Source organism: Ostrea edulis, chromosome 4 (assembly GCF_947568905.1).
Source record: "Ostrea edulis chromosome 4, xbOstEdul1.1, whole genome shotgun sequence".
NCBI classification, from domain to species: Eukaryota; Metazoa; Mollusca; class Bivalvia; order Ostreida; family Ostreidae; genus Ostrea; species Ostrea edulis.
In genome coordinates, this window is record NC_079167.1 from 57,984,126 (window position 1) to 57,998,465 (window position 14,340).

Consider the following 14,340-nt stretch of genomic DNA (forward strand, 5'->3'; position numbering starts at 1 on the left):
AATTGACATATCTTCAAGAAATCGAAAGTTGGAAGGCAAAATATCAGAATGAGTTGCCGAAAGAAGTTGGCGGCAAAGATGTACTTGATTTTTTCAAATCAGCCCCGTGGCAGGAGACACACCGCTTGGCAGAGATCCATAGATGTATTTATGATCAGCTTATGGCCAATAACGGTCCTTATCAGAAAATCCTTAAACACATCCGACGGAACCAGGAGCTGAGAGAAATAGAGGATGAATTCAGGCCCTATGACACACAGCGGAATGCCTTAGAAAACGCTGTCCAGATTCATAGGCAGTCTTTAAGCAATATGAAAGCTCTTTTGATTGATTTGGAAGAGAAACTTTCTAGAAAGAACAAAAGACGTTCCGCCAAGGCCACAGCCAAATTAGAATCTATAATTACACAAGTGTCTCGTCTTCAAGAACGAATTAAAACAACATCTCAAGCATGTATTGAAGATGAGAGAGAGTTACAGAATTTGATAAATAGGAAGAAGAAGAACCTACAGATAATGTTCCAAGAGCTGAAAGAATTAGATAAGGGCAGATTTTCCGTGATCATTGAAGTGATTTCAGAGTTTGTAAAACATGTAATTCCGCAATGTGACTTTATTCACGAAAATGCAGATAATACAGTCGAATCCTTCAAAAACCTACAAACGATTAATATTCGAAAAATTTACAGCCATAATTGGATACGAGTGGCAGAAAGGGCAAAGCTCAAGAAGGCAGGATTTGTTACGGGGGTCGATATGTTTTTGGTGACCAATCCTTCCGTGCAACAAGAGGATCTGGATTTGCACGTAACAGGGGAGGTAATGAGGACCAGAAAGAGACAAATGACTCCACCACACCATTCTGTATCTCAGAAACAACCAGATATACCACAGAAAGAAATGAGTACCAACCTTGCTAACAGCACGACTTGTTCTAGTTTGAATACAGTGCTGAAAAACGGATTAACCATGAAATTCCCATCGCCATTAGTGGTAGAATATTCTGAAGATGAGATAGAAACAATAGAACTGTCAGGGGAATCATCTTGTCGTCTTCCAAATCCATTCCACGTCAAAGAATTCTGTGTTTTGCCTGAGGACGACCATCCCTGCAGCAGAGTGAGCGGGGACTATTCAGTGGCGTCAAACAATGATCGCCCCGACACTTTAGAAAATGGCGATTTAGGAAGAATGCGTGACATTATCAGAGTGGTCGCCCACACAAATTACAAGGCTCAGAGAAAAAATGAACTCAGTCTCAAGAAAGGTCAAGTAATTAAACAGATAAAGGCATTAAGCGAAGAAGGATTTGCGTTTGGATACACACGTAGAAACAAGCTGTCACTTAAACGATATGGATGGTACCCCATCAGTGTTGTATCCATTAAGTAAAACTGTCACACTTGGAGTCGATGCTTCCGGAATTGTATCTGAAAAGCATTCATTTGAAATCAAGTTTTTAAAGCATTGAAAGTTATTATCACATTATCACTTTTTTAAAAATATATATATTACAAATCTATGAAACTGGTAAAGCAATATAAAATGTCACGCCTGGGCATTTTAAAATGAAAGCGCTTGCATTGGAATTTTATCTTCCTTTGTTGTTTATTTCATATCTTTTAATATCTTATACCGGACATTGTGACTTTTTATATATTTTTGGATCAGCTCTTTGGACGAATAAAGCATGTCCTAATTCGCTCCACTTTTAACATTGATTGGCAAGCCTAAAGACCAAAAAACATGTAGTCTGCGTTGTAACTCCGTTTTAGATTAGTGTAGTGGTAGATGTATTTATATGTAGTTTTTGTTATTATTCTCTGTTGATATTGGCCACATTATGTAACGGGTATATATATATATATATATATATATATATATATATATATATATATATAATCCACACAAGTAATAGTATAATAAAGAAAAATTAGAACGCCGAAAAATGGTATAATAAAGAAAAATTAGAACGCCGAAAATAACTCAACCTGTTTCGTTTTCAATCCTTAAGAGTTATGGCATTATTGTACACACACATAGTTTTCGGGTTGACCCGTCTCTCTCTCGGGTCAAACGAAAAAGTTTTACTGCAAACCAATAAAAATGGAGCGACGGTCAGTCATACTTGGACACACCAGAGGTACCCAGAAGGAGTAAACATCCCCTGTTCACCGGTCACAACTTACTGGTATAGCAATATTTGAAGTTTGGCATTGATATCGACAATTATGTTTATATATTTTTAGTATGGGATTAATCTAATTAAAATTAGATCCTTTGATCCGCTCACGTATATCGCTACACAAGTGTAGCAATATACGTGAACGGATCAAAGGATCTAATTTTTATTAGATTGGTGTACATGTGATTTCAGTCCTTTCAACAAATGATCTCTTATTTCACTCTCTGCAATAACAGTGTCCTTCCTCTTCAATGAATTTGATTTTGCAGGCATTACAAAAATACGGAAGCCGATAAGTGCTAGGGTATAGAATTAATATTTATTTAACTGGTGGCCGCCACTCAATTTAAATGATTTGTATAATTTATGTGGCGGCAGCCACTTAATTTATCTGGCGGCCGCCACTTAATTTATGTGACGACTGCCACTCAATTAAAATGATTTGTATAATTTATGTGGCGGCCGCCAGATAAAGTAAGTGGCGGCCGCCAGTTAAATGAATATCAGTTCCATACCCTGGCACCTATCGGCTTCCGTACATTGACATCAGTGTGAAAGATATGATCCAAACACGATTTGTATATACATGTATAGCCACAAAATGTCGAGGCCACTAATAATAAAATTTCTATAGCACATATAAAACAATTTACTCTATGGTGCTTTACAAGGGTAAGAAGAGGAATGCAACAATATACAGTACTACAATTCAACGACAGTATGACATAAGATCTTATAATATCACAGGCACCAGAAGTATGGATATTTGTACCCCCTCCCCCTTTTTTGAATAATTTTTTTGGTGGCAATAATTTCTCTGAAATGTGTGAATTCCCGGTCTATCTCATTCCTCTTTCGATTCATGTAATCGTTTCACGCTTTTTGCCAATCTCTAAATCTTACAAAAACTGAAAGATTTTGTAAGTAATATCCATACTTCAGGTGCCTGTGATAATATGTGTAAAATAATCAAAATAAAACACTATAATTAAGATCGATAGCTATAGTTTTTTTTCCTTTCTTGTTTAATGTTTGATAATTAAAACAGTCAGTTTATACATGTTAGAATGTAAAAAGCTAATTTATAAAATGAGTTTTAATGCCTACTTTGGTTTACAACACCTTTCACCCAACAAGAGGCCCATGGGCCACATTGCTCACCTTGGCCCATATTTAAAGATTTTCCCTATATATTCGCATGTAAAACTTTGATCCCTTATTGTGGCTCCAACCTACCCCCAGGGGCAGTGATTTTTACAAACTTGAATCTGCACTATGTCAGGAAGCTTTCATGTAAATGTAAACTTTTCTGGCCCAGTGATTCTTCAGAAGATTTTTAATGAGTTTCCCCATTATATTTGTATGCAAAACTTGATCCCCTGTGACCCCACCCTACCCCAGGGACGTGATGTTAACAAACTTGAATCTTTCATGAAAATATCAGCTCTTCTGGCCCAGTGGTTCTTGAGAAGACCCCAACATATTTTTGCGACTATCTCCCCTTCACCCAACAGGGCCGTAAATTAACCTTCAATTTGGAGGAGGCAGGAAATTAGGCGGGGGTCTGGGGGCCGCCCAGGCCTCCAGACGCTGAGCACATTTTGTGCACACTGAACACGTTTCGTGCAAAATCCTTGATTCTAGGGCCTTCTAAGATGTTACTTGACTAACTCATTCTAAATGAAAGATTTGGAATGCTTTTTAAGGTTCTTAGTTATTGGAAACAACATAAATTCTAATGAACTTTAAATTTTAATTTTTTTTGGCTCAAAAGTTGGAGGAGGCAGCTGCCTCCTCCGCCTCCATGTAATTTACGGCCCTGCCCAAGGATGCTTTTTGTCAAGTTTAGTTGAAATTGCCCCAGTGATTCTGGAGAATAAGTCGAAAATGTAAAAAGTTTACAGACGGACAACAGGCGATCAGAAAAGCTCAAGTAAGCTAAAAATATATGAGCTGATCAGTTTTGATAGTCCAAAGCCTCTATTTGATAGATGTGATCTGAACCCAATTTGAAGCCAGTGACCTATTTTGGAGTTGCAACACACCTTTCTCATAGATACATTAACTGACCAAGTTTGATAGCTCTAGAACTTACAGTGTGAAAGATATGACCAAAACATGAAGAGGCAAACTGAAGGATGGACAGGAAAGACAGGCGTATAAAAATGGCCGATGATGAGAAAATATACCACTTAGCAAATATTGAAAAATATTAAAGGTAATTATTTCTCAAATGAAAACAACGTAATTTTATAACCCCGGAAGACTCACAAGTAGGCAAAGGCTCAGTTAATTTTATGAGTGGTCACCTCAATTTTAGACTGTCTCCTAATGACCAAGACCTTAGGTAAGATTCACTACACATTATAATTAACCATAAACTAGTACATTATTCAAATTTTTGAGTACTGTAATTACTTTTATTGTTTTGATATACAAGTGGTGGCGAGTAGGGTTTGATTACTAGTGGCCAAATAGATCAGTTGAGTCCGAGGGCCCAAGTTCAAATTTATGTTGGTATGGCTACTGAAGTTCAAAACTGACTGATAAGGATTTTGTCCCCATAGATCCCCAACCCAAGACCTTTATCCCCTGGCAATTCCACCTGTCAGTTCCAAGGAATGTTGTATAGCAACAAATCTAATTGACAGGGAAATGCAATGGGCAAAAAGCTCACTTGGTAGAGCACTTAACGAGATTCAAGGGCTCTGGGTTCGAATTCCTGTCTTGTTCATTGCATTTTCTCCCTTCCTGTTACAAAAGTACACATATTTCTGTTAACATTTTAGGTGAGTACAGTATGGAACGTATACACAATATGTGGAAAATTATTAAAGTCGTATTACAAAAGAAAAAATTAAATAATTTTCAAGCGGTACAACACAGGAAGTTTCATTGGATGAAAATTGTAAGGCACAGAAAAACTTAGAGAAGTCCTGGGGACAAACTATTTCAATTTGTTATTAAATTTCAATATATCCAATAGCTTTATAATACGTTTCAAAACTATGTATAGGGAGTTAAAATCACTTCACAGTAAGCGAGAATTTTATGTATTTGCTGTAACCATGGTTTACTGAACTTAAAATCTACCTTGTCTAGTGACAAATTGAAAGTTTTAATCAAAATATCACAAGGGATAAAAAAAAAACCTCAGTTGGTCTCAAACTAATGATCTCCAGCCTTATTATATTTGACAACCTAAGCCAACTGATGGAGATAAAATTTAAAGGAACAAAATGTAAGGGGTGTCCCCCTCCTTTCCTTTTATCCCCCCTTACCATGTTAATATGCTCATCATTCATGCATTTGATTAGAAAGGAATTCAGTCATTATGAAGTGTTATTCCTTAAAAAATGATGGACATATAATGGTAAACCATTGGGCAAGTATTCATTAATATCAATAAAATAATACTTCAAAACATAATGTGGGATAATGTGCAGGATACAACATTGGAGAGACATGGTGAAACCTAGTATAAATCCCTGCAACTTTGTGGAAGGACTATAACTATTAGTGGTAATTGAAGTTTTTCTCAACAAGTATTTAGAATTAAGCACAATCAGAGTTGACGCATTATTTGCCGTAATCACGACAGCACTTTGCTGTGTTGATAATGAATAAAGAACACATTTGAGCACAACCATATATCAGTGTTCTTGCTTCAGCACCAAAATATGAGATTGCATTAATATTTATCTTTATGCAATTAAAGTTCCATAACTATGGTGAAGCAAAACAAAATGAAGACAGTAGTTATCCTCTTAAGTTACATGTATCATAATGCTGTAAAATTTCAAAACTTGCAAATAAAAGCATTACTCCTTTCAGATCCTCTGTGCTGTACCATGAATTGTCAGAGGTTGCATCAAAGTATTATTGCTTCTAAATGAAAGTTACTTCAGTATTATTTTAACTTTGGTTATAAGTTATAGCCATGGTTAAAAATGACAAGAAATAAACATCCTGGGTCATTCTTTATTCATTTGTGACCATAATTTGAACAGCAGTTGAGAACCTCAGTTGCTAGAAAACTTAATAAGCTCTTCATTGAATGCATACATTAATTGCAAATCTAGACTCCTACTATTTGATTGATCTCTTTTCTTTAGCAAGTCAACTAATAAAATCTTCATACCCTTCGCACATCATAAAACATCTGTAAGATGTCAATACATTGCAAAACAGAAATTTAACAACTCTGGATTAAAGAGTAAACAGAGAGGAAAGTCTAACAATGTCATGAAACAATAGCAACAGTATTCCATGTTGGTTTTGTAGAACGCAAGATAAATGTATGTTATATTGTAAGTGGTTTTTGCAACAAGAAAACTGATGAAAGGGCTATTTTGGAATGTCATGTTAAAAACTAGTATAATTTTCTAAGTTGGAAGAGAATAATGCTCTGTGACACTTTGTCACTATTATAAATGAAAATCAAGATATAACATTGTTACAAATATGAGAACCACTACCTATGGAAAAGTATATTGCATTTTTATCACAATTTCAAAATTATTTCACACATGAGCTCCTACTAGTAAAGTTATGAAACTGTAGAAAGGTTTGAAAAATGCATGTACCTAAAAGTAGTTTATTAAATAGATATCACTCTCCCAACTACTTCTATGGCTATGTTAACAAATCATAATGCTGAATATATATACCAGTAATATTAAAAATCTATGTTTCCTTGTATTCACAATATAACTCTGTAAGTACATAAAGGTACAATACACAAGAATAGGTTTGAATGTACCTTATATTACACATTATATACATGTTTACAAACTGAACATGAGAAATGTTCATTTCTTTTTAAATATTACATGTATGTACACAAAAATTATAAGCCATAAAATAACAGTACAGTTGTATGAGATTACAGATAAATGTTTCAACAATATCAACAAAAAAATCTAATACATTCAGGGTGTGCATGTTCAATAAAAAAAACAATGAACAATGCATACACAACCAAGCTTGCATCCATGAAAAAAAATATGTCTCAACCTCCATGTGACAAATGTCAAGTTTGTTAAAAGAATAGAAATACATTCAATTTATCTTATTGCACAGTAAACCATGAACTCTTTTTAAATACAAAATAGCAGAGTTATTCTCTTAGGTTAGTAAAGTTTCAATGAAATAACAAAAGCTGCAACACTGATTTTGTTCTGATAGAGATGAACACATCTTAGTTTGAATTATCTTTATTGTAAAAGAAATTTTATATCTGAAAGTATTGTTCTTGAATTTCATAAGAACACAGCTGTGAGCATATATTCATGTGGGACATGCATAATGAGATAGTTTTTCCTCTTACACACCCTCTCTTTGTCCACTGATCATTATACCGGTTATTATTACTGTACTCTGTGTACATGTAACTATCACACAGAAAAAAAAATTCAAACGCAACCTCAAATCTGAATAAATTAAAAGGCAATGTGATGTTATTTGTGACTAGTGTGATTTAAACTACATGTGCCACTTTAATTTAATGTCATTCAAATACCTCCTCCCATTTCCAGTTCCAATCTTGACATTCAAAATACCCCACATACAATGTTAAATAGACATGTTAAATGGATTTCTATTATGAGACTTATGAGATGATGCGATTCATGATCTGATTCAAAGGACACAACACTGACCTCACAACAGCTGGCAAGTATAAATACATGATGTATATACCCTCAAAAGACTAGAATTAGAACAAAGATGAAAAATTCAGAAAGGGAGGAAAAAAAGAGACAAAATGTTGGGCGTGGAGACTGGTCTACTTGGCTAATTTACCGTGATCACAGTATAAGCTTGTCAACAAAATCTCTGTTCAAGTACTGAGTGAGTTAATCTCTCCTGGGAAGCAAAAAAGAAAACACAAAAATATCACAGACAGCGAACATGCATACTTGACACTCCTTAGGAGTTCACATAGGCAACTTCCCGAGATAACGACGGTGGTATAGTGATGCTGATTTATGTCCCTTACTTCTTTTGTTGTTCATTTCTTCTTGCTCTTGATGTTTTTACTAAGAGTTTCCTCTTCCTGTATTTCTTTTCTAAAATTGGCTACTTTTTCTATAAAAAAAAATGGCCCATTACAGTGTTGGTCAGCTGTCTGGTATCTTTATCATTAACATAGTATCAAAACGTGGCATATCTGAACTTGCTGATTCCTTAAGAAATAAAAGATCCATATGTTTAAGGCAACAAAGCAATAACGTATAATACCGTAACCCTAAAAGTAGGCAAAAATGTAGTAGCGTACAAAGTCGTATTTGAATATGTTGAATTACGCTTTTTGCATAAGCTCAGTACTTTACAATTGCAAAACGGAGATATGTCAGAATGATTCGTAAATGATAGAAATAAATCAAGTAATATTTGTATAGGTTATGAAGGAAACTAAAAAAAAATTTACATGGCTATAAAAATGTGGTTTTTTATTTTTATCTGTTTTATTACACTACAGATGTTCAACATGAAATCACTCTCGGCTATATGAATCCGGTTTTTCAAATCCATTTTTCACAGTACAGCCAAGCGGGTTCAAAAGTACCCAGACGTTGAAAGGTTATAAAGTTCCTAATTGAGTTCCTTATAACTATCCCTGATTCCAACGATTTTGTCTGAAGGATATGGCAGAGGATATTCAAGCAAGTCCTTATGGCTACCATAGAGTTTCTTATCAACAGATTTTATTGTACTTACCTCTTAATTTGGTCAGTGTCTGGATTTTCTTTGCTAAAAGGGTATCCAGCTGTTTTGCATATGCTACAACAAATATAAATCATTTCACTAAATTTTTCAAATTCATGCCAGTCAAAATGTACTTTCATCTTTAAAATCAGACATTTATGCATCAATATTTATACAAAGAGTCTCATTTTCAGTTGAATGCCATCTCTAATATAATTTTTTTTTAAACTAATTTTATTAATGTGATTTAACTGCTCAGGGTTAAATCCATTAATCACAGTGACATTGAGCCTGTTATTTTTATTACTGTATCATTTCTGTCTGGACATCCTAAAGGAACTACCCCGGTTTTTAGAGTCATCCATGTCATGATTTTCTCAATATTAGCCAAACACAGTAAAAACTGTGATGTCAAACCCAGTCGTCAGTAAAAAATATTCAAGCTAAGACATGTTTGATTTCTATCCAATGGAAGCTGATAATACATGTACTGTATTATTTGTCAGAATTTTTTCCTTACGAAGTTCTCATGCGATGTGGTAGAATTTTTTGAAAGGTAATTGTACCTTCTAACTCTCCGATGGCCACATAATTCGCAGATTTCAGTTGGATTTAACTTTTCATCTTTGGGTCTACACTGCAGTTCTATGATTTTGTATTGACAATTTGTCTCACCTAGTCTAGTATTGTATTATTATTGTCTTGGTCAACTAATATACAATCAAAGTGAGAGTTAAAGATTACATGTCCACTTTCAATAGTGAATAAACAGTAGAAAATGTTTATAGTGTTTTATAATAGTACTTGTACTGGATAATTGATCTGGGTCAACATTCACCACATTTAGTTTTAAGGGAGGGGGGAACTTGATTGTGAATTTAGTAGTTTGCCAAACATTGAAGTTTTGATCTTGCCCCTTAAAGAATAAATGTCAGTTTGGATATTAAAACAGTTATAGCAAAACACAAAGGATTGACCTATTTCACTTCATAATAAGCGTAATTCATAATATCTTATGAAAAATTCCGAGGGGAATGAAAATGCAGTTACTCATTACAATCATTTTTCACCGAATGATGGGAGTGTAAAAGTAGAAATGGAAGCATGTGGTAATTTGCATCAATGCTTAGAAATTACCCCAAAGTTCCATTGTTTTTACACCCCCAATTATATAAACAAACTAGACATTTATTCCTTATATTCCTACATTGTGATAAATTTCTTTTCATAATTAAGTATAGGCTTTCATGTCAAGTTGATGCAACACAGTGCATTCATCCAGAAATATGAAACAATGACATGATAAAGAAAACATTGGTGAATGTACAGATCCTAAAGCAGGCTAGCGAACCACTTGCTTTATGAACAGTCTGCATGGTTTGCATGAAAAGGTGGGTGTGCCTTGCATGCTTTGTGAATGGTTTGCAGAAAATGGTGGGCATGGCCTGTACACCTAGAATTTTTGACATTTGGATCTTCATGAGAGTGCATGGTCGTCACTCCCTTCAAAGTTAGATTGAATATCAGAACCATTCCCAAAGACAAAAACAACCATTTCCCCAATTTTCCAAAATGCATTTATAATTGAAACACTGATATTACATAGATACATAAACAATTGAAATTCAATTGAAATTCTATTTCTTGAAGAAGCATCAGTCAGATTAATTTTTTTAGAACATATTTCAAGTAATTTAGAAATATTAATGTTTGGTATGGTTCTAATTTTAATTAACGATTAGTATTTTATGCAGTCATGGGACACATCACTCACCTGAGTTACCTTGCCATTATCCAGCTGTTGTGATTTTAAAAAGATTTTTTTTATCAATCTTTATTCCCATGAAAAAATTTGATCCCATATTGTGGCCCCAACCTAGACCTAAAGGCTCACAACTAGTGATGTACTGATTATCGCCGACTTTCGATTGCTATAACTGAAACGATGTGAATAATCGATTGTGATTTTGAAAATCGAAAATCGCCGACATCGGTAATTTTTTAAAATAATACGAATATTCCTGCCGCGACTTAACTAAAATCAAAAATGGCTGACGAAGTTCAATCATCCGATAAGACTGAGTAGTGTTTTAACGTCCCTCTTGAGAATCTTTCACTCATTTGGAGACATCACCATTGCCGGTTAAGGGCTGCAAAATTTAGGCCTATGCTTGGCGCTTACAGTCTTTGAGCAGGGAGGGATCTTTATCATGCCACACCTGCTGTGACTCGGGGCCTCCGATTTTGCCTCTTATAGCAAGCAAGAATGAGGCTCTATCTAAACCGGATCCCATAAGAACAACAACGAAAGTCTAGAGATCTATCCCTATCCCGGGAGAACAAAATCGAAAGTATGGGATTATTAACTTCAAATTTCTAATGATTTTAGACGTCTCCATATGAATGAAAAATTCTCGAGAGAGAGAGAGAGAGACGTTAAACAAGATACAATCAATTTTATGATTTTATTCTACTTAACTTAATATTTAGGGTAAAAAAGAAAGTAAATCTAATATATTTATGCCATAAATTTGAAATGAATGAAATCCGATTATTTTTCGATTAATCAATCGAAAAGCTGCATCGATTAATTTTTATTTCCCAATTGCCCATCACTACTCACAACATAACTGAAAATGAATTAACATAACACAGAGATGCCAAAAGACCAATGTGACTAAGATGATCTTGCTGTTCTGGGTAAGACCAATGTTACAAGGTCATTGATCACGGTATGCCAAAAGAAATTTATATATAAAATATGAAGGCTCTATCTTAAATAGTTCAGAAGATATTAAAAATAGGTAAGATTTTTATTAAAAGTAGGTCAAGCTTCACAAAATAATAAGGTCTTGCCATAAAGAACCTATATACAAAATGTGAAAGCCCTACCTTAAATAATATTTTTTTAAAAATAAACTCCAAGGTCAAAAACCATTGTGTACAAGGTCTTGCCATAACAAATCTATAAGCAAAATATGAAGGCCCCACCTAAAATAGTTCCGAAAATATTTAATAGTTATGTAGTTGTGTTTCCTTAAAAGTAGGTCAAACTCTGAGTTCAAGGTCAAAGATCATGATATGAATAAGATGCCATATGAATTATATAAACAAGATAGGAAAGATCTACCTTCAATAGTTCAGTACATATTGAATAGGTAAGTTTTTTTTATTAAAAGTAGGTCAAACTTCCAGGTCAAGGTCACAAAATTACACACCATTGCATCACATGAAGTCTTTCCGTAAAAAATGTTTATACAAAATATGAAATCCCTAGCTTAAATAGTTCAAGAGATATTTTTAAAGATTTTCCCCATGTATCAGCATATAACACTTTGATCCCCCAATACACCCTACCCTAGGGACCCATCTTCACAAGGGTTATTGATTCGTTACCTCACATTAACCCTTGACATCAGTCACCATTCAAAATATGGGCTTGAGACGGAGGATATGACTGGTGTTGCAGTCTGTAGCGTGGAGCCAATCAGACAACGGCTTTGATAATTGGTCGAAAATGAAACTAAACACGCATGGCACAGCATGGGCAACATGGTGTAGAATTTGCATCCTTACGAGTGGAATCAGGACCCCTAACATTGTAAGGATGTAGAATTTGTGGCTGTCCAGGGTTTGACATTTACATTTTTGAGCACTAGACCAGTCGGGCTACTTCAAATGATTTTTACTAGACCTGACTTTATATCCACTAGCCCTGACCAACTTTCCAGAGAAAAACTGATAGTTTCTCCATATTTTAATACCCCATTGAAATGACAAACGTTAAGTTTGAACCAAAACGTATTTAATCGTCTCAAAAATACCTTAAGTCTCGTCATTCAATTTGATTTTCAAACACGTTTTCTGTTTCTTTAAATTCTACCCGGCACGGATATTCTTTAGTCTATTTAGTATAAAATGACCTCAACCAGCTTTTTATTTAATTTATATTTCATAAGCCCTGCTTTGTTTCTTTCCAACCTTTTCTTTTTTCTCCTGAGACGTCTTTCCTTGAGGACGAGAAGTCGTATTTAAATATAGAGACATTCCCGCACATATGTCAACACCGATAAATAACTGTTTACGACGTAGTTTATTAACTTGATAAACACTTTATTATAGTCAATTCAAATAAACTGTTTAAAATTAAAATCGAGTAGATGTCGTAAAACATCATTTCCGACCGCGACTTATTTATTAGAACTAAAAATAGAGATTATCGGTTCAAGATTTCTTTACAGTTAAAAATGAAATATCTTACAGTTTAAAGTGAAGTTCCTTGTTTATTTTTTTAACACGACCAGTCGGACTAGTAAATCGACATTTTACCCGACCGGACCTATCAGATAGTAGACTCGGTCGGTCGGACGTGCCTTAGTGTCAAACCCTGCTGTCGATTGATTTTCTGAATTATACAAGTCGCATGAAAATGATGGATTGCCCAAGTATGTTTGTCGATTGTGTTTCAACAAATTGAACAAGCTATGAAGTTAAAATTGACTATGAAATAGATTAATCAATGGCTACAACATTTATGGGATGAAAATGTGAATCATTACTTACTTTACATATAAAATCAACACGCAAAGTTCATGATATTGAGAAAAGTACCCCACGCAAGACCATTGCTTAGTACTTTCTGGGTTTTTTGCTCTCACCAAACTTGCATCCTAAACAAGGAATTTCATTGGCTGATTTAATTTTAGCTTATTGTGTCATCCTCTGTCCCAAATCCATGTTTTGAATGGTGACTGATGTCAAGGGTTAGTGCAAGGTAACTAATCAATAACCCTTGATTTGTGAAGATGCCGGGGACCATGGCCATGAATTACACAAACTTGGATCTACTCAGGAAGCTTCCATGTAAATTTGAAGTTTTCTATCCCAGTGGTTTTTAAGAGGAAGATTTTTCCTATATACTCAAATGAAAATCTTTTATTGTGACCCTATCCTCCCCCTGGAGGTATATGATTGGAAAAAAACTTAAATCTGCACTATGTCAGGAAACTTTCATATAAATTTGAGTGTTTTTAGCCCAGTGGTTCTTGAGAAGATTTTAAAATGACTCCACTCTATTTTTGCATTTTTGTGATTATCTCCCCTTTGAAGGGGACATGGCTCTTCATTTTAAGAAACTTGAATCCCTATCACCGATGGATGATATGTACCGAGTTTGATTGAAATTGGCCTAGTGGTTCTGGAGAAGGTGAAAATGTGAAAAGTTTATGACAACAATGCCAATGGCAAGTTTTGATCAGAAAATCTCACTTGAGCCTTTGACTCAGGTGAGCTAAAAACATATTTCATAAACACCACTTTTGGTATGTTTATATTGCCAAGGACCATTTTCCCTGGCTATTCTTAAGTGTAGTGAATTTTCCTTTATGAAATTGCTTTGAGGGATAAAAATGAGGCTTGCTCTGCCTGTTAATTTTAATATACACAAAA

At 34.6% G+C, this 14,340-nt stretch overlaps 1 protein-coding gene across 1 annotated transcript in view; it reads right to left on the reverse strand.

Annotated features, from left to right (window-relative positions):
- Positions 1 to 6,151: 6,151 nt before the first annotated feature.
- Positions 6,152 to 14,340, reverse strand: part of LOC125670250 (kinesin-like protein KIF2A) — a 33,168-nt gene continuing 24,979 nt past the window's right edge. Inside the window, exons 20-21 of the mRNA XM_048905326.2 lie at positions 8,905 to 8,967; positions 6,152 to 8,271 (exon numbers count right to left, since the gene is read on the reverse strand). Coding sequence (XP_048761283.1) covers positions 8,195 to 8,271; positions 8,905 to 8,967 — 140 coding nt within the window. The 3' untranslated portion in view covers positions 6,152 to 8,194. The remainder of the gene's footprint in view (positions 8,272 to 8,904; positions 8,968 to 14,340) is intronic.